We start from the raw sequence: 12,124 nt of genomic DNA, 5'->3' as shown, positions 1-12,124 counted from the left end.
GATTGGCAGTGACAAGTGTTATACTTCTCTGGCTTGGCTGTTCCATGATTACAGGTTCGGGTCAAGTAAGTCACGAGACCAATGGTTTTGAAGAGTGACAAAGACGTCAGCAATACATGTACAAAATGTGCAATTCCGTTTTGAATTGGGACAGAAAACGAACTTTGCAGACTTTTCTGTGATGATTTTTATGAAATAACTCACATAAATGCAATCTTTTCCACCATGACCATAATAAGTGGTCAGGGACATAAAACAAGAGTATTTCCATTGATTTGTTTTGCTGTCATCTTTGTCTGATTTTGCAAATACAGCTTTTGTGAATGGAGAGCTTCCACTGAAGGAATGGAGCACAAAGGAAGATGTGAGACAAAAACATCACATTTCACTGTCTTTCACCACAAGCGTTGATTCACACTCTTGCATTTCATCAACATGCTACTTATACTTGCCATTGAGCCATTGTTAGGTGTCTGGGAGGGTGATACTGTGACAATCTCATATCATAATGATGAGTAACTGTTAGTTATTTGGTGTTAGAGTTAAGAATGTTTTACCTCATGCAAGACTTTATAATAAAGTCTACATTATTCATGACATTTCGTTGACTTGGAGGTGGTTGCAATAACTAATGGTTTTCTACAATGGGGACTTTTGCCTACTCTCTAAATGCAGCTAGGATGGAGAAGCCCATAGGAAACATGTTGAAGACCACACTGTCCATGCTTTCCATGTGGACGCAGATACTGGAGAACAGGTACACCAAGAACAATTCCAGGACATCACAGATGACTGAACACTGTAGATGGCACTTGACATAAGCATGTATCCTCCACACACAGAGATGCATTCTGCTGGATGTGTAACAAGAGGAGTCTTCCACACAAGCGTGTTCCGGTGCAGACCTTCCTACAGTGCTGCAACAGTCTGAGAGACAAGCTTCAGTGGAACACATCATGCGCAGGCCATCAACATGGCTGCCTACCTCAACGTCAATACAAGACTCAGAAAGCAGCTGACATGCATTATCCAGCAGACAGAACACGGTGGTGGTAACATGCAGTGGTGTGTCACATCACAAAGTCTACCTGTGGTTGGCTGCTGGCACCCATTACCACAGGTTGCTCAATCAGCCTGAAGACTCTAGACTGTGCAGATGCCTCCGTCATTCCTTCCCACTCTTCTGCTCCCATTTCTCCCCAATCCTGTGCTTCCACCATAACATCCCACTCTGGATCTTCCTCAGAAGAAAACTTTACCTCTTCGATCACTTTGGTTTCACCATCTTCTTCTCTGAGGACCGATCTCTTGACCACCTTAGAAGCCACGCTGGTCTTGGCTTCAATTTCTAGAACGGGGTCTGCCCTTTCCATTTCAGGAGGAATGGGGGATACAGAGTGCACCTCTTCTGTCACACGAAGAGTCGCCGCCTCATCTTCCTCGTAAACCTTGACAAAGAATTCCCCACTCTCATCTTCCAAAGGTTCGCTGGTATCAACATACACTTTTGGCCATCTTCTGCGTTTGGGTTTTGGTTTCTTGGTGGTGATGACCTCCACTTCCTTGTGTAACATTTCGTCAGATGAGGCTTGTGCCTGTTCAGCCAGTAGTGGTACAGCAGCTGCCTGTACAGTGATCTTCATCTCTGGTTCTACATCCTCTACAACAACAGATGGTACAACCTGCTTTCCAGAGAGAATGGCTTGGATTTCTTCTGGTGTCAAATCTCTACCCAGTTGCTTTGCGCTTCTGGCAATCTCAGCAGATTCTTGAGGGGTGAGTGCTCTTCCGCCGGCCTTTGTGGCTCTGACAAGAGCTCCTATTTCTTGTGGGGAAAGGGTTCGTCCTGCAGCACGTGCAGCGTTGAGAACTGCTGCAGCTTCTTCAGGTGTCAACATTCCAGCTGCAACAGCTCCTGCAATGGCAGCAACAGCACCTGCCTCTTCAGGGCTCAGTTCCCGACCTGCGGCATCAGCCACAGCTGCGATTGAAGCAGCCTCTTCTGGGGAAAATTCTCGTCCTGCTGCTTTTGCAACTGCAGCAACCTTTGCCTGCTCATCTTTGGTCAACCCAACGGTGACTGGCTGCCCAACAATGCCTTCCATCTCTTCGGGGGAAAGTGGTCTTCCCTTTTCCTTCATTGTGTCAAGGATGGCAACTACTTCTTCAGGTGTGAGTTCTCTGCCAAGTGCTTTCATGGCTTCACGTAATGTGACAGCTTCCATGGGAGCAAGAGGCCTTCCTGCTGCTTTGGTGGTTCGCTCGGCCACTTGAATGGCCTGAAGTAGGGCTGAGGTTTCTGTGGGACTGAGAGGCCTCCCTGCCACTTTTGCAGCATTCAGGATAGCCTTAGTTTCCTCCTTTGTTAGAGGCCGACCGAGTGCCTTTGCAGCATTCAAAATGCCTGATATCTGTTCTGCAGTCAGTGGTCCTTCTGCTGCTTTGGTGGCATCAAGGATTACCAAGGTTTCATCTGGCGTTAGCGGTCTCCCCGCAATTCTTGAGGTTTCTATAAGTGCAGATGTCTCATCTGGCTTGAGCTGTCTTCCTGAAATCTTGACTGCATTAAGAACTCCAGCTGTTTCATTTGGGGTGAGCTCCCTCCCGACAACTCCTCTGGCATCTAACATAGACGAGGCCTCATTTGGTGTTAGGGGTCGTCCTGCAGACTTCAATGCATCTTTCAATGCTGAGGCTTCCTCTGGAGACACTGGCCTTCCAGCAATTTTTTCAGCATGTTCGACCATACTTGGTGCAACCTCTACTTTCTCCTCTGGTTTTGTAGGGTGCAGAATATTGTTGATTTCCTCTGCACTTAACGTCCTTCCTGCCGCTTTTGTAGCTTCCAGTAAGGCAGCTGTTTCTTCTGGCGATAGTGGCCTTCCTGCGATATTGGTCGCTTCAATGACAGAGGATACAGCCTCAGATGTTAAAGGCGTATCAGACGTTTTTGCTACAGAAAGTATAGCAACTGTTTCATTGGGTGTCAGAGGTCTCCCTGTTACCTTTGTTGCTTCAAGAATGCCACTGGTTTGATTTGTTGTCAAAGGTTCCTCTGATGTTTTTGCAGCATCAAGTACAGCAACTGTTTCATCAGCGGTTAATGGCCTTTCGATTACTCTGCATCCCTCCAGAACAGCTTTTGTGTCCTCCGGACGCAATTGTCTTTCTGATGTTTTAGCTGCAGTTAGAACTGTTGCCACTTGGTTAGGAGAGAGTGGTTTGCCTACGGCATAAGTGCCATCTACGACCGCTGAAGCTTCATTTGATGATAGAGGTTTCCCTGCTGTTTTCACAGCACCCAAAAGTGACACAGTTTGGTCTGGTGGTAATGTTGTCCCTGTCACCTTTGTTGCTTGGAGAATCGAACTGGATTCATCTGTTGTTAAAGGTTTCCCTGCTATCTTGGTTGTTTCAAGCACTGATGTAGTTTCATCTGGTGTCAGTGGCTTTCCAGCTACCTTTGTGCTTTCAACAATAGATGCTGCCTCATCAGCTTTGGGGACTCTGCCCAGACTTCTTACGCCGGCAAGAATGGCAGAAGCCTCATTTGGTGTGAGAGACTTCTTGGTGACTTTTTCTGCCTCTAGGACGGCATGTGCCTCATCTGAAGACAAAGGCTTTGTAGATACTCTTGCTGCTTTCTCAATTGTGGCAGCCTCTTTTGGTGTAACTGTCCTCTCAACAAGTTCACTTGCTTCTTTGATAGCTTCAGGGGCCACTTTGACTTCTTCCTCAGGCTTTTCTGCCTCAAGAAGCTTAGTACATTCCTCAGGTTTAAGTGGTCTTCCAGTCTCCTCAACAGCCTTGATGGTAGCAGCTGCTTCATCCACAGATACAGGTCTTCCTGCTTGTTTTACAGCTGCAAGTATAGAGCTTGCTTGCATTGGACTCAATGGTTTCTTGGTGGTTTTTGAAGCCTCCAGAATACTTGCAGTTTCATCTGGAACTAAAGGCCTTCCGACAGTTTTTGTTGACTCCATCATTGACCCTGTCTCCTCTGGTGTTAACTGCCTCCCTGATGACTTCACAGCATCAAGTACTGTTGCTGTTTCATTTGGAGTGAGGGGTTGGCCAGTGGACTTAGCTGCTGTTATTACGGTTGACGCTTCCTCTGAAGAAAGAGGCCGTCCAGCTGATTCTTTAGCTTCTCTGCAAGCTGCTGCTTCCTCCTTGGTTACTTTCCTTCCGGCGAGACCAGCTGCCTCATTCATGTCTGATGGAGAAACTTCAGGCACAACTCTTACAATCACAATTGGAGGTTCAACAAATTCCTCAATTTGCTCCAGAGTAAGAGGCTTTTCCTCTTTTTCTACAGCATGAAGTAATTTTGTCACCTCCCCTGGTGTGGTAGGTCGGCCAGCTACTCTAGTTGTCTCAAGAATAGTTGAGACATCATCTGGAGACAACAGTTTCCCTGCTGTCTTGGAAGCTTTGAGAATAGCAGAAGTTTCATCAGGTGTCAAAGGCCTTCCTGCTGATTTCCTTGCTTCAAGAAGTGCTGCTATTTCTTCAGTGGTAAGCTTTCCTCCTGTTTTTCTGACAGCTTCAATGAGACTGTTCATCTCATCAGGGGTAAGAGGCCTTCCTGTTGTTTTTGTTGCCTCAAGAATGGTTGCAGCTTCATCGGGAGAGAGACTTTGTCCACTAGATTTTGTTGCAGAAATGAGTGCTTTTGTCTCATTTGGAGTTAAAGGCTGCTCTGTGATTTTGGAGCCTTCATGCACTGTGCCCATCTCCTCTGGGGTGAGGTCTTGTGCAGAAACCTTTTGGGCAACACATATGGCAGAAGCTTCCTTGAGAGAAAGAGGCTTGCCTAGAACCTCCTGCAGTTGAGCCACCTTTCCTGTGGTAACTTCTTCTGGCACAACAATCTCCTTTTGTGGTTGTACAGTACGAGACGCTTCTTCTGTCGTCAATGGTTTCCCACTTTCTTCCACCTTACTCAGAATGGTCTGGGCCTCTTGTGAGACCACAGGTCGACCAGCTACATTTGATGCCTCAAAAATGGAAGCACTTTCCTCAGGTTTAAGTGGTCTTTCAGCTGCTTTTACTGCTTCAAGAGTAGCTTGTACTTCATCTGGTGTAAGTTGGCGATTAGCCACATTCTTAGCATCCAAAAGTGATTTTACTTCATTTGGTGTAAGTGGCTTTCCAGCTAATTTTGAAGCATCGAGAACAGTGGCCATTTCACCTGGAGTAAGGGGCCTTCCAACAACCTTTGCTGACTCAAGAATAGCACTTGCCTCCTCGGGCGTTAATGGTCTTCCAACGATTTTGCTTGCATCCAGAAGGTTGTTGGTTTCATTGGGCGTGAGCTGTCTATCAAGGCTCTGCACACCATTAAGAACCGTTGAAGCCTCTTCAGAGGACAAAGGTCTGCCGGCTAGTTTTGCTGCACCAACCAGTGTTGTTGCTTCCTCAGAGCTAACTTCTCGGCCTGCCACAGCAGCTGCTTCATCAACATCATCCTTCTTAACAGCTGGCTTTTCCACTTGTTTAGATGGATCCACTAGCTGGGCAATAGCTTTCAGACTTAGCGGTGTTCCTGGTGTCGACTGAACAGCCTCTTTGACAGCTTTCACTTCCTCTTTTACTGGTGGCCTTCCAGCTATCTTAGTTGCCTCAACAACAGCTGCAACAGTTTCTGGAGATACTTCTTGATCTTCAGCCTTTGTTACATCCAAAACAGCTACTACCTCATCTGGAGTCAAAGACTCCTTTCTTGTTTTTGTAGCCTGAAGAATTGCAGCAGTTTCTTGTGGAGTGAGTGGATGGTCTGCGGCTTTTGCTGCATCAAGCAAGGAAGCCATTTCATCAGGAGTCAGTTGTCTGCCTGTTGTTTGTGTGGCGACAACAATTGCGGCAACTTCATCTGGACTAAGTGGCCTGCCAACTGTCTGGACAGTTCCAAGCACAGCAACTGTTTCATTCGGTGTCAATGGCTTGTTAGTGACCTTGGCTGCTTCAATGACTGCATTAGTTTCATCGGGAGTCAAATCCCTTCCCGCTGACTTAGCTGACGCACTGACTGCTCCAACCTCTTCGGGAGTGAGGGACCTTTCTGCAGCTTCCTCTGCTTTTTTCACATCATCTGATGTTATTTCAGGCTCCTGTCTTACCTCTGGCTGAAGAACCTTGGCAATGGTCTCTGGGGTTACAGGTTCTTGTGCCCCTGCTACAGAGAGTGCTGCTGTCTCTGCAAGTGTCAGCGGACGTCCTGCTTCTTTGGAAGCCAACAGAACTCCACTGATTGCAGATGGTGTAAGTTCACCCTCCTGTTCTTTGGAAGCTGCCAGCAAAGACACAGTCTCATCTGGTGTTAGCTTCTGTCCTGCTATGTTTTTAGCATTCAGGACATTGGTGGCTTGGTCACTGGATAGACTCTGACCTTCGGCTTTAACACACTCCAGTAGCGTTGATGATTCATCAGAGGTGAGGGGCCGTCCAGATGATTTGGTAGCTTCCAGAATTGTTGCTGCTTCATCTGGACTCAGAGACCTATCAGCCGACTTTGAGGCTTGAAGTATTGCATCGGTTTCATTGGGTGTAAGAGGGCGTCCAGCCACTTTAGCTGCATCCAGAATAGATTTGGCTTCCTCTGGCGACAAAGGCCTTCCAGCAGCCCTAGCTGCTCTAAGAACTGATGCCATTTCTTCACCTGTTAGTGGTTGTCCTGCAGCTGCAGTAGCCTCCAAAATAGAAGACACTTCATCGTCTGAGAGTGGTCTCTCGGCTTCTTTCATGGCTTCTAACAGACTTGCAGCCTCATCTGGTGAAAGTGGCCTTCCAACACTTTTTGCTGCTTTCAACAGAGCTGCAGTTTCTTCTGGAGTCAGTGGTCTCCCCACTGCTGCCACGGCATTCAGGATGTTTGTGGCTTCCTGAGGAGTTAGTGGTTTTCCTGCTGCCCTTGTTGCCCCCAGGATAGCTTCAGTTTCCTTGGGGCTCAGTGGTCTACCCAATGCTTTTGCTACGTTGACCACGGATGATGTTTCATCAGAACTCAAGGGTTTTCCGGCTGACTTGATAGCATCTAAAACAGCTGAAGCTTCCTCTGCAGTGAGAGGTCTTCCTGCTGCCTTTGCAGCTTCAAGGATGGCCGATGCCTCATCTCCTGTCAATGGTCTTCCCGCAACTTTACTTGCTTCAAGGACTGCAGCTACTTCACTTGGTGTTAATGGTTTTCCAGCTGTTGCAGATGCATGCAGAATAGCTGCAGTCTCTTCCGCAGTCAAAGGCCTTCCAGCACTCTGTGCTGCATCCAATATAGCTGCTGCTTCATCTGACGACAGTGGACGTCCAACTGTTTTTGCAGCTTCTACAACAGCAGCTGATTCCTCTGGAGAAAGGGGTCTTCCTGCCACTTTATTGGCTTCTTCAAGAGCTGTTCTCTCATCAGCTGTCAAGGGTCTGCCAATAACATCTGCAGCTCCTTGTGCAGCTACCTCATTTAGGGCTTCCGTTATTTGGTTTGGACTGAGGGGTCCCTTTGTTCCCTTTGCCTTGGCAAGTATTGCAGCTGCCTCAGGACCTGTCAGTGGCCGTCCTGCTTCCTTGGAACAACGCAGCAAGATATCAGCCTCCTCAGGTGTTAAGGGTCTCCCGAGTTCTCTTGTGGCTTCCAGAACCATATCAATTTCTTCTTCATTCAATGGCCTGTGGGCTGAATCACATGCAGCAAGCACTGACTTAACCTCATCAGTTGTTAATTCCTTTCCAGCTACATTCGTTGCATCAATAATGGATTTAGCCTCATCGGATGTAATTTCCCTGGGAACGCAAGAGGCTGCCTTCAGAAATCCTGCAGTCTCTGCCGGACTTAGAGGTCTGCCAGCTGTATTTGCTCCTTTCATAACAGAAGAGGCTTCTTCAGGTGTCAGTGGTCTTTCTGCTGCCTTTGTGGCTTCAAGAATTGCGGCAGTTTCATCAGGTGATAGTGGTCTCCCTATTGCAGTTGCTGCATCAGCAATGCTGGCTGCCTCCTCTGTTGTTAAGGGGCGACCAGCTTGTCGGGAGGCTTCAGCTACAGATACAGCCTCTTGTGGTGTCAAAGGCCTGGCAGCTCTTGCCTTCTTAAGAACAGAAGAGATCTCTTCTGGTGTAAGTGGTCGACCAGCCTCTTTGCTTGCCTTAAGAATAGCTGCTACCTCATGAGGTTCCAGGGGCCGATCGGCTTCCTTAGTAGCTGCGAGGATTGTAGCAATTTCTGTGTCTGACAAAGGTGAAGACTGTTTGGAGGCCTCAAGAATAGATGTAGCTTCCTCTGGTGATAATTGTCCTCCTCCTAGTTTGACAGCATTTATGACATCCTTCGACTCAGAAGAGCTCAGCGGTCTTCCTACAGCTCCAGTGACTTCAAGAACAGCAGTTGTCTCCTCAGAACTTAGTGGTCTTCCAACAGCATTAGCTGCTTGAGCAACAGCAGAATCTTTTGGACTCAGTGGTACTCCTCCTGCAGCTTCTTGTATCTCAGTTGATAAGACATCCATTTCACCAAGCTGAGCAGTTGCAATGGCCTCTGCAGTTTCATCTGCTGTCAAAGGTCGTCCGGCTGCCTTTGATGCATCGAGGACAGCAAGAATCTCGTCTGCTGTTAGCGGCCTGCCGGCCAGTTTTGAGGCAGCAACAATGGCAGATATATCTTCTGGTGTTAATGGTGAAGCTATTTCAGAAGCTGTGAGAATTGATGCTGTTTCATTCTCTGTCAATGGCCGACCTACTGTTTTGGCAGCTGTTAAGATGTCAGCAGTCTCTTCACTTGTTAGCGGCCTTCCTGCTGACTTACCTGCATCAAATATTGCTGCTATTTCTTCTGGTGTCATTGGACTTGAAGATACTTTCTGGGCTGCAAGGACAGCTGCTACCTCTTCAGGTGTCAGCGGCCTCCCTGCCACTTGTGCTGCGCTCAACAGCGCAGAAGTTTCCTTGGGAGACAGAGGCCGTCCTACTGCCTTGGTAGCGGCAAGAACTGCTGCTCCTTCTTCTGGTGTCAATGGTCTGCCTAGTGTTTCAGTGGCCTCAAGAATAGCTACTGTCTCCTCTGAAGTGAGCGGTCTTCCAACTGCTTTGGCTGCCTCGATGACAGCAGAAGTCTCGTCTGGTGACAGGGGACGGCCCACAGCTCTAGCTGACTCAAGGACTGCTGCTTCATCTTCAGGAGAAAGTGGCATTTCTGCTTTGTCTAGAGCAGCTGCCACTTCTTCTGGAGTAAGTGGTCTTCCAGCAGTTTTTACAGCATCTAGGACAGCAGTAATCTCGTCAGGAGAGAGCATTCTTCCCTTTGATTGTACAGCACTAAGAAGAGCTGCATTCTCGTCTGGGGTTAACACCCTCCCAAGCTGGTGGGCTGCCTCAATAACAGTTTCAGTATCATCAGGAGTTAGAGGCCTTCCTGCTGCCTTGGCACTTTGCAGAAGCACAACAGCCTCCTCGTTTGATAATTTTCTTCCAGTCTGCTTGGCTGCTTCAAAGAGAGCTTTAGTTTCTTCTGGAGTCAAAGGTTTTCCAGCAACACCCGCTGTGTCAACAATGGCAACAATTTCATTGGGTGTGAGTGGTCTACCCACTGCGTTAGTAGAATCAATCAGCTTTTGTGTTTCTGCTGCTGTCAGTGGTCTTTCCATTGTCTGAATGGCAGTGGCCAGGGTCCTGGCTTCAATATCTGAAAGATCCTTTCCAATTTGCTTTGCCAAGGCGTCAACAGCTGCTTGGTCAGCTGACGAGACTGGTTTTACTTCTCTTGTTGTTTCTACTTCAGCTTTTTCAATGACACCGGGAGGTGCAGCATTGTCCTCTGCTGCAGCTTGTTCTAAGACGACTGGTTCATCCTCCATTTCAGCGAAACTTGTTCTCTTCAGGAACTGTCCTACTTCTTGGCTGATCCTTTTTTCTGTGATAGGTGACTTTTTCTCTCGCAGAACAACACTTTCTTTGAGTTTCTGCGGGGCAACGATTGCTGTAACTTCCTCGGGAGCCAGTGTCCTTCCAGCTGTCTTAGCAGCGTTTAACACTGCAGCTATTTCTTCAGCATTGAGTGCTCTTCCAGTGTCTTTGATACCTTGAAGTATGGCTGTATTCTCATTTGGTGTAAGTGGTCTGCCAAGTGTTTTTGAGGCATTCAGAACAGTAACAGTCTCCTCAGGTGACAAGGGCCCTGATTTTGCCCTTGTGGCATTAAGAATTGCAGCAGTTTCTACAGGAGTAAGTGGCCTTCCTGTTGCTTTCATGGCTTCAAGAAGTGAAGCAGTCTCATCATGCGTGAGTGTCCTCCTTGCAATCTTTGCTGCAGCTAGGATACTGGTTGTTTCATGGGGTGAAAGCGGTTTCTCTGATGATTTCACTGCTTCCAATATTGCTGCTGTTTCTTCTGGCGTCAATGGTCTTCCAGTAGACTTCACCGCTTCAAGAAGGGCAACAGTTTCCCCAGGAGATAGTGGTCTTCCTTGGTTTCTTGTTGCATCAAGAACAGTTGCTGTTTCATCAGGCCGGAGAGGTCGATCAGCTATCCTGGCAGCCTCCAGGGCTGTGGCAGTTTCATTTGGCATGAGCCTACTCCCAATGACACGGGTGGACTCAAGTATTGCTGCTGTCTCGTTGGTAGTCAGTGGCCTTTCTGACATTTTTACTGCATCAAGAATGCTTGCCACTTCTTCAGGAGTGAGGGGTCGGCCTGCACACTTTACTGCTTCCAACAGTGCTGCTACCTCATCAATTGTCAGTGGTCTTCCTGACAGCTTCACACCCTGGAGCAGGGATGCAGCTTCCTCGGGATGTAAAACTCTTCCTGTCTGCTCTGCACCTTCCATGATAGCTGCAGCATCATCAGCGCTCAGTGGCTGACCAGCTACTCTTGCAGCCTCGAAGATTGCCTGTGATTCTTCTGGTTTCAATGGTCTTCCAACAAAGTGTGTAGCATCAAGAATAGCTGCTGCCTGGGCCGGAGTTAGAGGCTTCTCTGCCACTTTTGCAGCCTCCAACAGAGTGCTTATTTCCTCTGGCTTCAGTGGTCGACCTGCAGTTTTACCTGCATTAAGCAGTGTTGTCATTTCTCCCGTACTCAGTGGTCTTTGAACAACTTTCGTACTTTCAACCAAGGCAGTTGCTTCATCTTTAGTCAATGGCCTACTTGTTGAGCTAACGGCCTGAAGAAGGGCATTTATCTCCTTTGGTGTGAGGGGCCTGCCTAAAGCTTCTGCAGCTCTCAATACTGATGTTGCTTCTTCAGGTGTAAGAGATCTGCCGGCAGCATTTGCTGCATCAATGATTGCTCTAACACCGGATGGTGTCAGTGGTCCAGATGATGCTTCTGTTGCTGCCAAGACCGAGGCAGTTTCATCTCTGGTCAGAGTTCTCTGTGTTTCTTTTGCTGCTTCAAGGATAGACTTGGTTTCATCTGGCGACAGCTTTCTATTTGCCGTCTTTGTGGCTTCCACAATGGCCGCCACTTCGTCTTGTGTAAGTGGTCTTCCTGCGGCTTTTACTGCTTGAATTATGGTCGAAATTTCGCTATCATGAAGGGGCCTTTTCACGACATCATATGCTCCAACAATAGCGGAAATCTCATCTGGTGTTAGGGACCTGTTTGCTGTTTTGGCACCCTGCAGGACTGCTGAACATTCCTCTGGCTGTAATTGTCTTCCTGCCACTTTAATGGCTTCCAGCACCTTTGCTGTTTCATCTGGCGTAAGTGGGCGACCAAAGGTGTCCACTGCTTCTACAAGGGTTTTTATTTCGTCACTTGACAGTGGCCTTTTTGTTGCATGAGCTGCTTGCAGGATGGTGGCCTTTTCATCAGAAGACAAGGGTCTTCCTAACAACTTTTCTGCCTCAACTAGAGCTGACACTATTGCTTCTTGTTCAGGTTCAGCATGAGCTCTGACTTCAATGACCTGCTCCTTATCTACAGGTTCTGTTGGTGTCACTGCTGAAACTTCTTCTGCTGACACTACTGGCTCTTCAGGCTCGAATTCCACGAAGCTTGTACGCTTGAAGAATTGCTCAATTTCCGTGCTGATTCTTTTCTCGGTGAGTGGGGAATCTTTGTCAGGTTTTTGTCTGAGAATGACTCTCTCCTCTTCTCCTGGAGGGGCGACTCCTGCTGGAACATCTGCCTGCGGCACCT

The 12,124-nt window shown here is 47.9% G+C and overlaps 2 protein-coding genes across 32 annotated transcripts in view; one reads left to right on the top strand and one right to left on the bottom strand.

Moving 5' to 3' along the window:
• LOC136448945 (peptidyl-prolyl cis-trans isomerase-like) overlaps positions 1–12,124 on the top strand; it is a 306,630-nt gene that overhangs the window by 52,873 nt on the left and 241,633 nt on the right. The gene's annotated exons all lie outside the window — the stretch shown is intronic.
• The window catches only part of LOC136448937 (ankyrin-2-like), a 208,899-nt gene that overhangs the window by 18,234 nt on the left and 178,541 nt on the right, over positions 1–12,124 (bottom strand). For 28 of the 31 annotated variants that reach the window (XM_066448669.1, XM_066448658.1, XM_066448665.1 and 25 more), the window contains one exon: positions 1,089–12,122. The exons of 2 other annotated variants lie outside the window; for them this stretch is intronic. In XM_066448669.1, coding sequence (XP_066304766.1) covers positions 1,089–12,122 — 11,034 coding nt within the window. The remainder of the gene's footprint in view (positions 1–1,088; positions 12,123–12,124) is intronic. One more of the 31 variants, XM_066448667.1, reaches the window with a different exon arrangement.

The sequence above is a fragment of the Branchiostoma lanceolatum genome, chromosome 14, assembly GCF_035083965.1.
Source record: "Branchiostoma lanceolatum isolate klBraLanc5 chromosome 14, klBraLanc5.hap2, whole genome shotgun sequence".
Classification (NCBI taxonomy): domain Eukaryota; kingdom Metazoa; phylum Chordata; class Leptocardii; order Amphioxiformes; family Branchiostomatidae; genus Branchiostoma; species Branchiostoma lanceolatum.
This window is presented reverse-complemented; position numbering and strand designations above follow the sequence as displayed.